General features: G+C 41.6%; 1 protein-coding gene across 1 annotated transcript in view; it reads left to right on the top strand.

Moving 5' to 3' along the window:
• SV2C (synaptic vesicle glycoprotein 2C) overlaps window positions 1–20307 on the top strand; it is a 454860-nt gene that overhangs the window by 348637 nt on the left and 85916 nt on the right. Inside the window, exon 5 of the mRNA XM_063963739.1 lies at window positions 18555–18688. Coding sequence (XP_063819809.1) covers window positions 18555–18688 — 134 coding nt within the window. The remainder of the gene's footprint in view (window positions 1–18554; window positions 18689–20307) is intronic.

The raw sequence follows: 20307 nt of genomic DNA, 5'->3' as shown, positions 1-20307 counted from the left end.
TATATCGGATCAAATCCGGCATTTTGGAGGGGTTTCCGATCCGATCCGATGCGCGTTCCCTTGACCATCAGATCGGATCCTCCAGATTGAGTGTGCTGCACATATAATCACGTCCGACCCCGCAGGCATGGCTGGGATCGGCCAGGATCGCCCAAGATACATCATATGCAAATGGACAGCACACAATGTATCGTGGGCGATCCTGCCCCCAGGGGGCCTGCCGGGGTGATCGCTTGCGACATGTCAGACGGACATGTCGCAGAAGTGTATGGGGCCCTTATGACAGGAACCACTATAATAGTAACAGTGGTGGCACCCTAGGTGGTTGCAGCAGTCAAACACCCATAGTTATGACCCTGCATGAGACTTCCTAAGATTTGTGAGTCTACAGAAGTGCCCTAAGAGTAGACAGGTATGGTTCAAATAACTTGGCTTGCTTTCTGTTCTTTCTAATGGAAATGCAATATTAAATTTTTTCTGTAAGGGTTATTAATCAATTAGGATTCAGTGGTTGATCAGGCATGAATAAATTGAGTACTGGTGGGTGTTAATGGTAAATGTAATCTGCTCTTGGGAATAGCTTCCTATGATTTATAATCATGTGTATTGCCTTTTCCGGTAACATGTTCTACAGTATGTGGTGCATCTGAAATGAGATGTCTCACATTGAATACAATGGAGTCACTTGTCTCCAAGCATTTCTATCTGATTCCATACACCAAAGGAAATCGGCGTCTCATCACTATGAAATTGGGCCTAATGGAAATTATTTATACTTTAGTAACTCTAAATAATATAACATGAGGTTCATTAAAATACAAAGTAAGAACATTTCTTGCGTTAAATTGTGATAGATGCACAGAAAATTTACAAATGCTCAGTAAGGTTTGGAAAATTGCAATGGACAAAGTAAACCAGAATGGGATAATTGTAATGTTCCATTAGTAAATGAGATTTCACAGTAATTCATTTTCTTGTGTTTGCTTCTTCGTTACTATTTCATAACCTATTAGTCTGAGTGATTAGTGAGACTCAGATCCTTGTAGGCATTCTATGCAATGGGCAGACAGAATAGGGGATATTGAGCTTCTGCAGTGAGATACAGTAATAGCAAGGACGGTGCTACAGTACCTGAAAGGTGCTTTATAATATCAAGAATGGTATGTACAGTAATTATGTTATTTAGCCAACAGGATTATCCAGAGCTGCATCTTCTACATACACAGGGTCTGATTCAGTGTTCCACACAAGTCCAAATGTGGTGCCGATTTTTAGCAAACTGCGCATGTGTTGCAGCCTGCCTACGCTCCTTGTAGTGTCACATCGGAGGCTCTTTGTTACCTCCAGATAAGTGAGCTCTACAGAGGGAGTCTTATTGTTTAGCATTAGTAGTAGGACCACTGATAGCAAAAGCGCAGTTAAGTGGCGAGTGGCTTATCACATATTAGCAAATGTCTGTAACTAAGGCTTGTACATTTTATAGTGTGCTGGGGGATGTTTTGTGTTTATCTTGTAATACAACTACGCCAAGTGGTCTAGTTCTCTTATAATGCACTGGATACTTACTGCAGGATTAGTGTTTTGGCACGGCTAAGTAGCAAAGTCTGGGGTACACTAAACGGGGTAATTTGGCACAGTTTGAGGACACATCTGTATACTGATTTATCATTGTGTAGAGGGAGGATGATAGAATTGTGCTATAATCACACCCAGCTATTAGATGATGATGTAGATGTGTAGTGTTATATGTATGCACAAAGGACCTGATTCAGAGATTTACGCAGATCGCTGCATACGCAGACAGATCTGCGTCCATCTCCTCACATGCGGGGGGCCGCCCAGCACAGAGCATTGCCCCCCGATTGTGGTCTCATCAAATTAAGGTTGACCCTGGCTGCACTGTCAGCCGCCTTTTTTTTTAATCAGAATGCTGCGTGTGATTTCACACAGCCACACCCAAAAATGGTCACGGCATGCCCCCGTTCATCCTGCCCCGCATCCCTAACGTTGCGTCGACACCCTGCAAATGGGCACCGCTGTCTATCACACTGCGGCCGCATCCTTCCGGGATGTGGCCGCAATGAGTAAGGTCGCGCCAGCCAGTGCACAGACCAAATGGACAAGGCTGTTGCGTGTGGACACGCAGCTGAGTCCATCTCAGATTCAGCCCCAAAGTGCACAGTGGTCATGTTGGGTAGGTGTCTATCCTTTGTATGTATATAGTGTAACAGAATTGTACTGTGGTCATTCTGGAGTAAATCAGATTTAGCATACTTGGCTTTGTCCATTCACCTGTTTGTTGACATGTAGAGGGGACACGTTTCTTTGGGGTGTCATATATTTGGCTACTATTTCCATAGCTCTGTACCTTACAGTGACATGGAAGGTGTAGTTTGCCTGACACTCCCATGATTCTGTCAGAAGCGATTCATCTCTAGCCAGCAGCACTGTAGACTCTGGGCACTAGAGGACCCTAGTGCTGTCCCAGAGTCTAGTGCGCATGCGCAAGTCTCTGGGAAAATGGTGTTGTGGACATTATTCCAGTGATTTTCCTACTGCGCATGCTTGAAACCCTGGGAAAATGGCCGCCGCACCACTTTTCTTGTGTTTTCTGCCACACTACTGCTGCCGTGTGGAACTCTGGGGAGTAAGTATTGAAAAAAATGGGTGCAGGGTGTGCATGTGGGCACCCCTGGACTTCAGCGATCTGTGTGCACCCATTATAAATACTCCACTGGCTATTGTACACTATATTATCTATTTAGAATAGTTAAGTTAAAAGTAAGCATACTAGCTACTGTATACACCCTCTAGGCACACTAGTACTGTACCTACCCAGGTTCAAGAGGGCAACATATGTCTCTTATCATGGTGATATTAGATTAATATTAGCTGATCGGTGTTATTGGTATTAACAATTATTAATATATGTAACAAATAAAAGTAGAGGAATGCTATCATAGGTATACTGTTTGTAAGTTAGTGGTCACTCAGGTTAGGTTATAACTATGGGGGTAATTCAGATCTGATCGCTGCTGTGCGTTTTTGCACAGCGGGCGGTCAGGTCCTAACTGCGCATGCATATGCACCGCAATGCGCAGGCACGTCGGACAACATCAACGGGCATCGCCGTTCAGATCTGACTTACCCCCCTATGTTTGGTGCTTTTCAATTCCTGTCACTTCATGTACTCATTGTTGGCCCCAGCAATGTTGTCATTACTAATACCAGATATGTTATGAGTGTGACACTGGGCCTGACTCTTAGTTGGGACTAAACTAAGAATGCGCTAGTAACTGTGCGTCTGGGCATACCATGTTTCATTGAAAGGAGGGCCAGTACATTTATTAATTTTACATGTGGGGTAAATACTGGGAGCGTTTGCATGCAGTCCACAAATGCCGGGCAGCTTTATGTTTACAGTACACTGCAATCTAGACCACAGTTCGATATGCCCTTCTCAAATGTAAATGGGGGTACTCACAGAGTGATCGCTGCTTAAAATCTAAGCAATCTGACTAGATTGCTTAGATTTTAAGCAGTGATCTCTCCGTGTGTACCCCCCACAGCGATAGCGATGCGCAGCCCCGCGCATCGCTATCGCTGGTGCTAGATTGGCCTGCATGCAAGCTCAATCTAGCAGGTCGCTCAATTCACCCGCTGAAATTAGCACTTCCCCCCCCCCCCCCCCCCCGTCTCCCCCCGCATGCTCAGCACACATTGTGCTGTGCTGAGCGGGGAGAGAGATGTATGTTGAGCGGTTCGCTTGAATGCGGCCCTTAAATCTCTCTGCACATGTTACATTTGCTCCACCTGCATTGCAGTATGGTTTTACCCAAATGCTCGGTTACTTGCCCTTTCTTAAGCAATTTCTTAAAATATATCTGCAGTTCAATTGATCTGCAGATATATCTGCCAATGGTGGTTGTTCATACACACAGAAAGATGCACCAATATATCTGCAGATATATTGGCCATCTGCTGTGTTGTACAGCAGATGCAATATATCTGTGAAATAAATCTGTGAAAAAGACGTAGTTCACAGACATATTGCTTGTACACACCTGCAGATCAGCAAAATATATATTGGCCAACCAATTGATTGGCCAATATATCTGCCAGTGTGTACCCATCTTTACTTTATTCCCAAGTCAGAATCAGGCCCAGTGTTCATATTTTCAGTCAGGATGAACACATACCTATTTTTTTTTGGTCTCCTTTGCGAGAGAAGCCCAGAGAGGAGATGGTGCTGGCCACTTCAGAGGGCAGGGATGGGTTGTCATGCTATTAGGCCCCACCACGAGAAAAATGCAGCAATTTGTGGGTCTGCAGGCAGGGGACAGAGTTAAATGACGCAATTGCATCATCTAGCTCCGCCTCCTCAATGCAGTGCCATGATTCCAGTGTTTTTCTCCCCATGCCGTCTGCTTTACTAGGAAGTGAGCAGGATGTGGGAGATTAGCCTATTCTTGCAGGGGTGCAGGGGCTACACGATTCTCCAACAATTTCCGTGAGAGCGGGCAAGTATAGATGAACAATTCTTGATTTCTTTGTACACCTATCTGTATGGCCACAAATCTCAAGTCTCCCTTCCACATACAGAAGGTTGGCCTTAGCTGTAGACTGAGACATTGTTACACTGAAAGAGGGTGAAAAATACTAGGGCAGATGTATTAAGCCTGGAGAAGTGATAAAGCAGTGATAAAAAAGTGATAAGTGGAAGGTGATAATGCACCAGCCAATCAGTACGGGTTTGAATAATGGCATTTAGCAGCTGATTGGCTGGTGCGCTATCACCTTTATCACTTCTCCAGGCTTAATACATCTGCCCCACTGTTTTTAAATAGGTTCTCATCATGGAAGTGTAAATGACATACGTTCTGTGTTCTACATTACATAATCCCATCCTCCCAGCTATATTTATTTTATCTGCTGTGATTAAGCAGAAACTATATCTGATTTTCTCCATAAAGTGTTATACTACTGTATTTATATCATTATACTGTACAGTGTAATTTATTACCGTTTTCTGTAAGCACATATAGAACTGAGGATTTGCTCTGATATTGTGTCTTCAACAATTGCGCATACACAGCTGGATAGCGCGCACATGTGCAGTAACGCAGTCAGGTTCGAAAACCAGAAGCAAAGTGATTGCGACCGCTTTACTTCTTACTGATCACCAGGAAGATCTCTTATCAAAACCTGGGCGGTGTCGAAGTCAAATATATTACATAGAAAGAACATACAAACTCTACACACATATAAGTCGCTATACTTGCAAATACGCGCAGCGAGCACAGCAATATATGGTAACACGCGCATTTACACGGACATGCCACAGAGATGGATTCGACACTTATTTCATACAGTACATAATTATAATAATATCAAGCGCCAGACATCATGATGATTTAAAATTATATAATGAAGTAATGTCATGTATGTGTATTATTTGAACAAAGCAAGATACACCTGTCATATTTGGTATTTAAGCAACCAGATTAATGTGCAGATTAATTTGATACTTGTTATTAAGTTGTAGGACATTGCAACAAATAGTTATGATTAAATGTATGAAAGCTAAAATCACTCTTATTAGTACAATGGACAGGAAACTCAGGCCAGCCCCTTTTGATGTCCCCAAGGCTGAACCTGTTCAGCACATTAACAAACCAGTGACTCATCATGAATGAGAAAGTTCCCTCCCAAAAAAAACTAGATAACACATAGCAGAGACACACAGTTCTCAGTTGCTGTTTTGTCTCAGACGATGATGGAGATGCTGTCTGCCCAGTTCCTGCATGATTTTACAGAGAGAGAGAGAGTGATATGGAGGGACAAATTTATATGAGAAAGATATGGTAATTGTATCGCTGGCTTGTAACTGTATGTAACTGTATGTATTAACTGCTTACTGTATGAGTTGTAACTATAGGTATACTGTACATTGTAATATATTGAATCCATATCCTTTTAATAACAAATATATACATCAATGAGCTTTGGAACTCAGATAATGTGTGGGTGTATTGTTTTCTCTTATGGGATGCAGTGTTTTGCTATGTATAGCGCACATTCATGGCACATGGTAATAAGAGTTGCAGGTGTTTACAATATATATTAGAGCGGGCATTTTAAATATTTGTGAGAAAGCAATTTGGTATTTACAGATGGGGGCTCGTAAAGGGATATCATGGTCTTAATAATGCACTGTACATTATAAACGCGACACTGTGGTCGATCAGCTTGTGGTGGACGCATCGTGAAGCTGAGAAAATCATATCCGTGTGTATTGTTGTGTTATCAGTAAGCCAATGATATGAAAATTCAAGGGACAATGTGTTTCTCATAATATTTAAGATGCTAAAATTTATTTTTATTGTTGCAAAACAAAGTTCAAATAAGTCATATTGTGTTTGATTCAAATTGGATTGTTTATCTGTTAAGTAGGTTTAAAAGTACATTTAAAAGTTGCTGCATAGCCTTGATATAGTTTTTTTTTTTTTTTTTAATTCAGGCCTAAAATAACTTCTGGTGCTTGTATAATGTGTGATTTCTTTGTGACAAAGGAAGCAGCATGGTCTGTCCTCCATTTTGGACTAACCACATGGCCTGTCCACCATTTTGTGTAAACCTCATGGATGTGGAAGGGGGAGGAGCAGTGGCCATTTTAGGAAGGTCATTTTCTAAATAGCTGATTTTCCGTCTGCTCCGAACAATCAGTTTCCTTTGTCACATCAAGCACCATTTATGTTACCAATGCATTTATGTAAACAAATAGTTTCAATTGGGCCTAGTGAGAGTAAATGGTGAGATAAATGCTTGGCTTGGTGTAAGAAATTGCACACAGATAGAAAAAGGAAAGAGAGGTTTTTTTTCTTCTTCTCTTTTTCCTTCCAAGACTTGTAGAATCTGCTTACTAGGGAAGATAGCCATTGAAATGCAAATTGACCTGTGTAACTGCTTTTTTTTAGCAGTGAAAAGCACATAGCTTTGATATGCAAATAAGAGGTAAGGTGTCTCATAGGAGACCAGTGAATGGTACATATATATAATATTATTATAATTATGTGTATATTTATATCAGTGTATGTTCTGCAAGATAGCTATCCAATCTGAATCATATCATTTAAATTATAGATTATTGCAGTCATTATAGATCTGTGTGATACCGGATACATTTGTTGCTATATAGGTAAATTTGAAATAACAGTATTTAAGGAAGTAAGTGTAAAGACACAAACGCAGGTCTGCAAAAAAGTTTATACAGAACAAGTAGTGTTAAGTGAGCGATTATAGTTAGTATTGCTCACATTTATAGAGACTGTGTGGTTTGTTGAATTGCGTACGCACATTGGTACACGTGGTACGGAACGTGAGGACAGCGTACAAAAACGTGCACGTGGCGCAAGGCCGCACACGTGGCATAGGGGGTACGCACGGTTGCGTAATTACGCAAGCTTGCGAAGGGTTGTGTACGCATAATAAAACCACACGATAGTTCGTTTAGTTAAAAGGTGGGACAGTAGCCATGCTACAATAGCACAAAACTACCCGGTTTCTAAAGCAGATTAGTATAAAACTTTTGTTTAAACTGTATTGCCTCTGCGGGTAAAGCTGCCAATCTGAACGAGTGAAAATTTTCTGTACAGAAAAACAAAGTGTATTTGAGTGAGCGAAAGCGGAGTGAGTGGATTTGAACCCCGGAAATCGGGTCCCGTGGTACACCAGGCGAGTGGAGGCTTGGTGGCGTGAGGCGGCTGACTCACGTTAATATAGATTGAAATACGTAAGTCATGAGGAGACTTGCACAGGAGCATGGTAGGGAATTGTGAACTGTGTGACCCATGTAGTTTTTTTGATACGCTCCGGCTGAGGATTCGCAGCTTGTGATTCGATTCCAGTGGTCGTACGGCAGATAGGTAACAAGTACCTATACGCTGTGCGATTGGACCGCGCGTTTGTGGGTGCGATATATAGCGCAACTTGATACCCCTTTTATGAGCTTTTGCGTAAAATCGCGATATCATTAGCACTGTGTACAGCATACGCAAGCGTGATTTGTGTACAAGTGCATAAAGGACGTTTTTGCTTGTCTCTCTTAGGAAAATCTCCAACGACAGATACTTTACTGGAAAGGGTAAGTTATTCCTAAAAACTTCCAGTAAATATAGGTCAATAGGGGCCCGAGGTTGGGTACATCGCCTTCGCTATCGACAGTGTATGGTAGTACTGGCCAACATGGGCGAGAGCGGGTGGAAAAGGCCCACAATTATGGGAGCCAGTTGCTCAACTAAGGGACATTTAGCCAGGGTTCAGGCTGAAGTGCCGCGGCCGAGAGGGTCAGCGAGATTTATTATGTGTGAAAAATATGGTTCACACATGGAAGTTTTTTGCAATGAATGGTTACGTATGACTGACAAAGATAGGGTACCATTCCCTAGGGTGGGCAGCTTTGAACCAGAGGTATTGCAGAACTTAAGGATAAGGATATGTCTGATAATATCCCGAAAACAAAGGGTCAGACATACAAATTGTTTAAACCTGTGGCAGCAAGAGGGGTTGGTGAGTTTGATCCTAAGGTATTGCAGGTGGTATGTCTAACCAAAGTCATATAAGACAAGAATGGAAATATAAGAACTGTTTGAACTTGTAGCAACAATAAACAAGTAGGACGAAAAAAGAGAATGCAAGTACACCGCCTTATGTAGATGTGTAAGCAGTTACGGCCAGCATACAAACTATAGAAAAATAATAAAAATATGAAAAAAAATATGACTGTAACCTATATATGTACTAATGAATGTTGAAGTTTTATTTAGGAGGAGAAGGTGACCTGATTGTTTTCAGCCATTTCTCATGCACCCAGAGGAGTATCCAACCGGTAAAAGAAGAGCAGTAGCCTGTGGGGGAAGTGGCTGAGACCAGTGGAACAGGTAAGTATGGTATAATTCGTGTACATATAAAGTAAAACTCAAAAATAAAAAAAATAAAAAAAATCAAGAATGTAACGTCAGAAATGGAGAAAAAAACCTGTCCGCACATTAGTATTTGCCAGTAGGAAAGCGGACAGAGACAAGGTAACCCCCGGGTATTTCTTTCAGTTACCATATAAGAAGTATTCATTCCTAGTAACGCCCCTAGTCAAGATGAGCTCGGAAATGTTTGTTGGACCATGTACAGACCCTTAATACGGGATGAGAAGGATTGAATGAATACTTTGCATGACCTAGAAGCTTGTTAAACTTTTTTTTTTTTGTCTTTTGCAGTAATAGAAAACTCTCCATCTGGATAAGATCACTGGTAAACACTAATTTGGCAAATGGGAGGCGGCTGTCTCTATGCTAATGGACGGGCTCAATAAGGCATTGAGGGTCAGGGTGCAGACTTCTTTGCAAAATTGGAAAGGGGTCACAGTAGCTAATCTTAGAAAGTGTGCTATTGAACATCACAAGAATAGTGCTAGGAGCAGAGAACAACAGGTGAAGAGGTTGAGGACGGTAAGTATACTGGCACATACAGGAAAGACCCATCAATCCAACCCCAAAACCCTAATGATCAATAATATGTTACACTTGTAGGAAGGAAGGGCATTTTGCCAGAGATTGTAGGAGTAGTAGGACACATAGTCAATATAGACCCCCTAGATAGAAAACACGTGCCACATTATTAAACACATAGACGGGACCAAGGGACATATAGTAAGGAATCATAAGCCATATCGAAAATACAGATTCGGCTAATGGGAAGAACAAAATAAATGCAACATTACCCTTTGACAAAACTTGCTGGGGTTAAGATGGGGCCTCTAAACTTTTGCTTCTTTTTCCTAGCAGAAATGGCACCTGATTAACTTAATTTTGTTAGATATGATATACATATACTGTGCTCCCGCTCAGGAAGTACAAAGTATGTTAGACACCCACGAAGACTGTTACATTTCACTGTTCTAGATACATGTCCATCACAGGTAGAGTAAATTATCTCACAGATACCGGGTTCCCTATGAACTTAGGATGGACAGGACACTGGATTGATGGCTGGGATAGTCCCAATAGCGATACGATAAACACAGAATTTTTTTAAGGGGAGTAGACCAAGTAGAGAATCACTTCCCCGTAGTGCCCAATCCAGTTGTCAAAATTTTATAAAATCTTCTCCACCTCTACAAACTCATCTGTCACCAACCTCTATTCTGTTTCTCTACAGTTTCCTCTTCATCTTTTGCGTTCACACAGGGTTGTACAATACATGGACCCAAGTACAGTTCAAACTCCACATGCCTAGGTCCTTCAGAGTTCTGCCCAAACCCAGTATATCTCAACAGCACGATAACACCAGTATTACTGCAGTGTGCCTTGTCAGGCACAAAGGGTGGAGAATGGGAATACTGGTGAAGGGAAATTTTGTATAGACACTGATATGCCTGTTGGTGAATGGCAAACCTGACATTTTCTTTTTCATTTTCTTCTTCCTTCTCTCCTCTAGAGATGTTTCTTTTTTCTTTTTTTGAGTTATGCTCATGATACTCTACATTGCAAACACACGATAGAAAATTAAAATGAAAAATTAGTGTTCCCTACAGAAAAAGGCAGTCTGGAGGACAAAGGGGTATGGCCAGGAGTCCTCAGGACTGTGGACAGGTGGACATGGTAAGCCAGTAGCCCCCAGAGCATACCTTCCAAGTCTAGCTGAGGTGGCACACGGTCTGACTCATCTAGGCAAAGAGGGTATGTGCAGGCTGATGAGAGCCTACTGGTGTGCGCCAGGATTCTATTCTCATGAAGGTAAGAGAGCAATGACCTGTCTTACTTGCTTGAGGAAGAATATTGGTAAGGCAATACCAACAGAGCCATCCCATATCCCTCCTGCAGACGGATCTTTTCAGGAAATACAAATCGACTTCGTACAGTTAACACCCTTTAGGAACTATTGTTATGTATTGGTGTGCACTGATGTTTTCTCAAACTGGGTAGAGGCATTTCCTGCCGCCACGGATGCTGCTGTGTTTACCGCAAAGAAAAATTGTGCAGAAATTTGTGTGTAAATAATGGTACCCCTAGAAGTTGGAGCAAAGCTTGAAATTGTACTATTGTGATCATAGATACTGCCACTAGTATTATGTAGCATCGGAACCACTCCCAGATCTTCACTTAACGACTCACCCTCTTCGAAATTTGTTTTTGTTTTTGTTTTGGTATTTGTGTCTTTTTGGGTTGTTTTTGGAAGACAACCTCATGTCATGATTGATCCGCACAATGATCAGAAATACACCAATGAGGTGACAGTACGGTACCTTATTGAGATGAGCCAGCATTTGAGAACTTGACAAAAGAACTTGAAACTGTTGATTGCTGGTATGCCAAATACTAACTGTCTTGATTGTGAACCAAGAGACTGTGTGATTGTTCTTACGCTCAGGTTGCCTAATAGACAGGTGGGAAGGACCATACCAAGTTTTGTTGACAGCACTATCCCAGTGAAAGTAGCCGAGAGAGAGACTTGGGTCCACGATTCCCATTGCAGGAAAGTCGGTAGTCCAGAAGGAACTCGTAAATGGAATGAGATCGCAAAAGTATCACCAGAGACTCTGTTCCGTGAAGACTGAGAGGCAGCACTGTTGAACACTACCTGAGCGTACTAAAGGATTGCAGAAAGACCAGTCATTGTAATTGATTTGTTATGAACAAGAGTGGTTTTGTTCTATTTCTCTTTCTCTCTTTCCCGCTGACAAACATTTTTTTTCCAGGACATTCTATTTTTGCGAGGCTTTTTTTATGAGGAGTCGAGTGTGGGACTGGAACTGGTTCTGGAGGAAGGAGTGATTTCATTATAGGATACCAGGATTAGCCGATCAGTTTGTTAAAGTCAGAGAAAAATCAAAGGTCTAGTAGTTATGGAGTTCGGAGGTAATCAGGAACAATCAGACAATGGCTATTTACACATTGCAGATAAAGAGCTCATTAATATATGTGGAAGAAAGGTTTATGAGTGGCTCTCTCCGAACTCCAAAGGTTTATGTTATTTAGGAAGGACACTACTTATAACCCTTTTAAATTTTTAAACAGACCTAGCATACGTTCCAGAAATGGAAACAATGTTCAGAAAATGATAGGAATATGTAGATCATGAAAATTTTATGTCACTTTCACAATTTGTTTTTGTCTTCTTCATCTACCCAGCAGAACCTCAATCGAATCCAAACATCAGTGTACAAAGACGTACTGTAGGTGCATGTATGTGTGAAATGTTCATCGCAAATCAGACATTATAGGCCAAAGCACTGTCCCAGCATACTCTATAGGTTGAATGTTTTCCCACACCCAACCAGTGGTCCCGTGACCGCCAAGTGCATATAGAGGATGTCTCGTCCTCCTCCCTGTCTTCCCCCAAAATAGTCAAGTGTCTGATTTGCGAAATGAATACATACTTGTGTCTAGGTCACCGATTATTGTATGAAATATTTTTTTTCTCTTGTTAACTGTTTACTGCCAAAGGGTGGACTGTCGAAGTAAAAAATATTACATAGACAGAACATACAAACTCTACACACATATAAGTCGCTATACTTGCAAATACGCGCAGCGAGCACAGCAATATATGGTAACACACGCATTTACACAGACATGCCACAGAGATGGATTCGACACTTATTTCATACAGTACATAATTATAATAATATCAAGCGCCAGACATCATGATGATTTAAAATTATATAATGAAGTAATGTCATGTATGTGTATTATTTGAACGAAGCAAGATACACCTGTCATATTTGGTATTTAAGCAACCAGATTAATGTGTAGATTCATTTGATACTTGTTATTAAGTTGTAGGACATTGCAACAAATAGTTATGATTAAATGTATGAAAGCTAAAATCACTCTTATTAGTACAATGGACAGGAAACTCAGGCCAGCCCCTTTTGATGTCCCCAAGGCTGAACCTGTTCAGCACATGAACAAACCAGTGACTCATCATGAATGAGAAAGTTCCCTCCCCAAAAAAACTAGATAACACATAGCAGAGACACACAGTTCTCAGTTGCTGTTTTGTCTCAGACGATGATGGAGATGCTGTCTGCCCAGTTCCTTCACCTGCGATACCAGTGAAGTGGTTTGCGGGGGGTCTCCATCACCTCCCTGGACTCCCCCTCTCCCCCCTGGCCAGGAATCAGGCAACAGGCTGTCCTGGGAAACTCCTCCTCCTCCCTGCGGCTGGAAGGACCTCCGGCTGTGTTGCTAGGGGGAGGAGGAGTTTAGCTTCCGGGAACTAGGGGTGCCTGGACGGAGGTATGCCGGGGGAGGGGGGTTGGTGGCACGGGGCGGCGGTATGCGGCGGCCGGTGGTAAGAAGCCCATAGTCTTCTATAGGCTATTGCCATCCAAAGATGGCGAAAACGCTGCAGCCGTGGGTTAGTACATTTGAAAATGCATTAAAACCCCCGAAAACATGTATGAGTGTATGACTCATTTGATAAACCTACAAAAGAAAAAAGTAAAAAAATGAAAAGAATTATATGTAAACTGTAATGAACTTATGTATTGAGGTTTCACTGAGGACACCGACTATTTACATTCTGAAGGTGTACTGTGTCAAAACAGTAAAACATTAGAGGGAAATGGCTGGCAGAACACTTAGTAAGTGTAAAGGAGAAAGTAATTAAATGGTTGAATCCATGAGTGTAGCAGATAAGATAAACACATAATACAAAGGGCTGGAATGAAACACGTTCACTGCAGTGTCTGCATCTGGATAGAGAAAGTGACTCAGCCGCAGATCATTAATCATTTTATCAAGGCCGGTCTCTGCATTATGGTTTGATTAAAGCTGGGTAGAAATCTACATTCATTGCACTTATTGCAGCTAAAAGGTGACAAGGATAAACGTGGAGTGTGGAGCCAGTGATAGATGGCACATCGTCTGGATGGAGAATAGATGGGGGTGTAGGACAGTAAGGGTCAGCAGGTAACAGTGACAAGCCATCAAAGAATAGAATAATAACTACAATAGACTACTGGTCTAAAAAGTGCGTTTGTGTGGCTGGGTGCCATAACTTTGCATCCTGTACAAACGTACGTAATGGAAAACCCCTGCAGCATGCTTATGCAGATGCGTCCTCATACATCTTGCCTAAATACGCCATGCAGCACACGATGTCTGGTGTAAGTGAGCCGCCAGGTCTCGTACAACTATGCTAATATCAGGTGTCTTTTTGCTGAAAATGTGTCTTAGGGCCTAATTCAGACCTACCTGATCGCTGTTGTGCGAATTCGCAAGGTGGACGATTATGGATTGTCTGCGCATGCGTGCGGATCGTAGTGCGCACGCGCGAGGCCAAACTGAGAAAGAATCCAGCATCTTTTTTGATCGCTATGTGAACGCAAGTTGATTGATAGGGAGCGGACGTTTGTGGATGGTAGCTGCTGTTTTCTGGAAGTGTCAGGAAAAACGCAGGCGTTCCCGAGCGTTTTCAGAGCGAGTGTGTGACGTCAGCTCTGGCCCGATCAGCCTGATTCTATGTGTGTGCGTATACAGTACATGCATCTATATATTGACACACACACACATCCACGTTATATAGAACACCAGCCATCAGAAATTGCAGGGCCCGGGACTGACAAAATAGGCAGCCCCCCCCAGCACTGTGGAGGAGTCAGCTTTAGAATTGCACCAGTTAACGTGTGTGTGTGTGTGTGTGTGTGTGTGTGTGTATATATATATACACACGCGCATGCATGCATGCATGCATACATACATACATACATACATACATACATGTGCCGCTGTCGGGAGGGCCCGGGATGCTGATGCCGCTGCCTGCCAGCCTCCATCCCCGCTGTTCTGCTGCTCTCCTCCATCCTCCTGCAGCTGTATTGAAAACGTCCCTCCGAAAATGGCCACCGCCTCAGAGGAGACAGTTATTCAAGATACTAGAGGGCTCCTCTAGTATCTTGAATAACTGTCTCCTTTGTGGCAGTAGCCATTTTGGGAGGGAAGTTTTCAATACAGAGCTGCTGGAGGGTCGGAGGACAGTGGCAGAATAGCGGGGATGACCGCGGAACGACGAGGACTGCGGCGGGCAGGTGGCTGCATGAGCATCCCGGGCCCTTCTCTCTCTGTCAGAGAGGCTGGGACCGGGACAGCTAGGCCCCCAGCACGTCCTGATGGCGGCCCTGGAACACATACACAAACATGCACCCATAATACACTTACAGGTACTGTTACTGTACATATATATATATATGTGTACAAAAAGTGCAGATAGCGCTACAACCTGAATATTCTATAACCAGATATCCCTGAGATGGGAGATCATAAGTTACACATGAAATAGTGCAAAGCAAATTATTAAATTATTTAGAGAACACTCCCAGATTAAATGGTGTCGCAACCAGATTTCAAAATGTCCAATTCCCAAGGGAACTTAGTTTTCAAATTTGTTCTAGTGATAAATCAGTTGCGCCTTCAGTGTTTGTGAATAAAACGTTGCAAATCCTTAAGTGATAGTTAAAAAATGCGTACCAGACATATGCAGAACATTCGCCTTGTTTATGGTGTCTTTGCATCTGGATGTTCCTTACTCGTACTAACTCTCCGTTCCCATCCGTCCAGGCATTGGTGTGGAGTTTGTACGTATATGCAAGACAATGTGTCAATATACTGCTCTTAGAAAAGTGACTTGGTGCTATTTTTGTGCAAAGTTAGCAGTAAAGTGAATATGTGCAGAGAAAGTGCTGTAAGTGCTTATTAAAAATATATGAATAAAAATGAATATATTACTGGCAGTGTGCTAGTTCCCTTTTTTTCTTAGGTAATGTGCTTAAATACCATTTCTTAAGGGTGCAACACCATATAGCTCAGTATTCAGAGGAGATCTATAGAGGAGGTATATTTATATGAGGCACTTACATCTAGAGTTGCAATGAATTAAAAAGATGCTGCCGTCATTCCGTCATCAGACTTATATACCTCTCTATTGTATTCCGTATAGAAGTGCTTCTTGCGAGCCAGATGCTGCAGGAGGAGATGACTGCTGGCAGAGCTTGGGTTATGCAGAGCACTTTCATCATTAGGCTCCAATATGACACCATTCTAGGAGAAACATGTCATATTGACTATGGCCCTCACCACCAACCTGCAAATTGCAGCATATACTTGCAAGCTGGCAGGGCTCCAATCGCTGGCTGCTGGACCCCGTATGGTTAAAAAAAATACATTTGGTGGTCTGTAAGGGGAGGACAACGACTCCCCATGCGTGCACTAGTGCACTGCTGCATTGTAACACACAAATATGAGAGGGGATGTGTGGTGTGAATGAGGATACCTCTGTAGTTCTGTAAACTAAAGCCCCATACACACTAGATGAGAAAGTTAAAGGTATCGCTCAGAAGGGCCATTCTGAGCGATATCTTTAACTATCTCGTCAGGTGTGTACACTCAATATCCCCCGCTGTCGCTCCCTTCACGCCAGCATCGGCTAGTGTCTATGCACTTGTCGGTGCCGGCACCCCGCCGGGTTCCTGTCGTCGCCAATATCTCTGGGTACACACATCGGCTAGTGTGTACCCGGCTTAAGACACTGATTTTAGTTTTCTGTAATTGGTCCCATTAAAATTCTGTCCTAAAGATATTCAGGGATTAGGGTTAAGAAAAACAATGTATTACAATAGTTTCCACTTTTGATACACTTAACTGTATGGTGCTCCGGTTTCCTCCCACAATCCAAAAATATACAGATAGGTTAATAAGGTTTCTCATGGCCACTTACAGTATATGGAGCCTCTTGTAAAACACAATACATGAACAATTCCTGAAAAATATCAGTGTCTTTTCTTCAAGAAGTAGATCTTACTAACTGTGGGGCTCCTTTACGTTTGGATGTAAGTCATTTTTATGACACGCCTCTCAGATGTAGCACTGATAGGTGTTACTTTCACATCTCCCTGACCAGAGCCAGCCCTAGGCATAGGCAAACTAGTATGCCTAGGGGCACAAGCAGATTCTGCTGATTAAATGATATGCGGCATGCCTGTATTTTGTGTGTGACTGCGACTGTGTCTGCATACAAAATGCTACGTTACAGTGTATTCCTGGAAATCACAGTAACGTAGCATTTCGTATGCAGATACAGTCGCACACAGAATATAGGCATGCTAATTATCAATTTAATCAGCAGAAGCTGCTTGTGCGTCTTAGTCACAGAGCAATGAAAATAAGACACATTTTCTGCAAAAAAAGGCACCCAACATTAGTAGAGCTAGACGGGAGCTGCATGGCATATTGAGGAAAGATATATGAGGACACATCTGTATCCAAGCAGAGGTAGAGGTCACAGTGTTAGCGTCTGTGTGAGTGCTGTGTGCGGGTGGGTTCGTTGTGCAATAGTGTTCGGCATTATGTGTGTCATGTGTATAAATGTATTAATAACGTGTGACATACAGTATGTGTAAGGGGCATTATGTGTATAAGGGCGTTAATAAAGGTTGGCATAATGTGTAAGGCTCATTATGTTTATAAGGACATTAATAATGTAAGAGGCATTACTGTGTAGCATTATGTTTATAAATGCATTACTAATGTGTGGCATTATGTGTATAAGGGCATTAATAAAGGTTGGCATAATGTGTAAGGACATTAATAATGTGTTTCATATGTGTAAGTGACATTACTGTGTGGTATTGTGTATAAATGTATTACTAATGTGTGGCATTATGTGTATAAGGTGCTCTACTGTGAGGCGTAACATATGGAAAGGGCACTACTGTGACTAAAGAGCAATTTGGTGTGGTATAATGTGAATAATGATCAATTCAGTGTTGTGTAATGTGAATAAGGAGCACTACTGTGATTAGTAATGTATATAAGTTAAAGTGGTACTACTTTGTGATGTAATGTGAAGAAGGGACACTATTGCATGATATAATGTGAATAAAGTTGCACTACTGTGTGGCGTAATTTGAATTGAGGGTACTATTGTGTGACCATGCACCTTCCCAAAAGAACATGCCCCTTTTTTGGCTGCGGGCCGAATGTGCGCACTGTTCCTATTTAAAATATAGGGGGTAGGAGCACCAAAATGAGTACTGCTATGACTGAGGGTGATGGGAAAGGGATGGAGGGTCAGAGGTGGAACTAGCAGCGGTGCTAGGGGGCACCAGCAAATATCTTGCCTAGGGCATCATATTGATTAGGGTCGGCTCTGTCCCTGACATGCTTTCTTGAAAGTAGGCAAGTATGGAATAGCAGCAACTGGCAGCTTCACATGTAACAAGAGCTAGGGGGAACTAAAAGTGAAATAATATATAAATGTATTTCCACTTTATGTACTAGTAATTGATTCTTCATAATGTTTGTGGGCCATTTGGGATTTCATGCCATAAATGACCCAGGAATAGATACAATGTCAAAATCAGAGGATTGTGTGGAATTGTTCCCTACAGTCATTATTTGCAAAGGGTCACTACCAGGATGTGGTACACGTATATTAGTATTACATTCGTTGACTTTATTCAGTTTAAAAAATGATCTTATATTCTTTTTTTCTCATAGGATGGAGCTTCAGCATGGGATCAGCCTATCAATTCCACAGCTGGAGAGTCTTTGTCATTGTGTGCGCGCTGCCCTGTGTTTCTGCTGTTGTGGCTCTAACCTTTATGCCAGAAAGTCCACGCTTTTTGTTAGAGGTGAGGCCTGAAAAGGAATAGTACTGTCTTACTGCCCCAGTGGGAAACATCTGTCTAATATGGGTTCAAGAGAAACTCATGGGGTGGATGACCAGTGATCATACATACTCCCATCTTCCTACAGTAGGCAAGCAACTCCTGAATGACATTACCTGGGGTATCTTGGCAGGAATTCAACTGAATGTCAACAATCAGAATATCAGCATCAGAATGTCAACATGGACTTTAGGTAGACATGTAAAATGTTGACATTAACAAATGTCAGCATAGTCAAAATGTTGACATTTTCATAATGTCAGCAATTTACATGTTGACACACTGGAAAAGAGGCGACTGAGAGGGGACATTATTAATATTTATAAATACATTAAGGGACAATACAAGGATTTATCAAATGATTTGTTTAAAAAAAAAAAAAAACTACAGTACATAGGACACGAGGACACCCCCAGAGGTTAGAAGAGAAAAAATTCCATACTCAACTGAGAAAAGTGTTCTTCACAGTAAGAGCAGTAAGGATTTGGAATTCTCTCCCAGAGAAGGTAGTAATGGTGGACTCAATAAGTTTAAAAATGGATTTGATAAATTCCTAGCGGAAAAAAATATCCAGGGTTACAGCATTTAATTAATATAAAAGTAAATAAAATAAAAATATATATAAAAAAATGTAATATAGGTTGAACTCGATGGACATTTGTCTTTTTTCAACCTCAACAACTATGTAAGTGTGACACCAGAATGTTGATAGTACATTTTAGTCATACAGTTAGGGTTAGGCTAAAATATGCAAGTAATAGTATATCAACATTATTTTGTCTACATGTTAAATGCCAACATTCTGAACATGTTGAGATTTGATCTTGTGTATATTTGTGAATGTCGAAATTTTTTCTATCAAGCTAACATTCATGTCAACATTCTGATTATCGACATTCTGAATGTAAATTTCTATACCACACCCTTACCTAGATAGAGTATTGGAGCCAAAAAGCCACCCATGAAGAAACATAAATGTCTTCTTAAAAAGAACGCATTCATAGTACCCCAGCTAGAAAAATGTCACCTAGTGCAAAGCCAAAAAGTAGGTTTACTCCTCATTTCAGAGACATGAAAGTTGCTCCTTGTACAGTACGTCCCTTTTGGCCAAGTATTCATTACGTTGTTATACCCTATTGGTATGTGTGCTATTACTTAAAGGTTCTGAATACTGCTTTTCATGACTCCAACCACGAATACCTAAAGGATCGCTGTAATAAATATAAAAAGGTTACCTTACATAAAACAGCTACCAATAACATTCACAGACATGTATAATAAATAAAAATGATTTCACTTTGCATTTACATTTAATATAGACCATGGTTCTATACTTTTCTCTGTTATAAGTCATATCTGCTTGAGTAGTGGAGTATGCCATTGTCTTTCTATGGGATTACAATGAGAAGTCTTCTGCTAGAAAACATAGGGGCCCATTTTTTTTATTTCAAACTCGTCAATCAGCTCCCAACTGTCGTGTGTTTGAAAAATGACAATTTGGAGCTGATTGGCTAGAGCACCATTTATCAAACGCAATGAGTTAGAAATGGCTAAAACTCGTTGATAAATGGGCCCCTAAGTCT

The sequence above is a fragment of the Pseudophryne corroboree genome, chromosome 1, assembly GCF_028390025.1.
Source record: "Pseudophryne corroboree isolate aPseCor3 chromosome 1, aPseCor3.hap2, whole genome shotgun sequence".
NCBI lineage: Eukaryota > Metazoa > Chordata > Amphibia > Anura > Myobatrachidae > Pseudophryne > Pseudophryne corroboree.
Note: the sequence above shows the minus strand (reverse complement) of the source record. Positions and strands in the feature narration are given on the sequence as shown.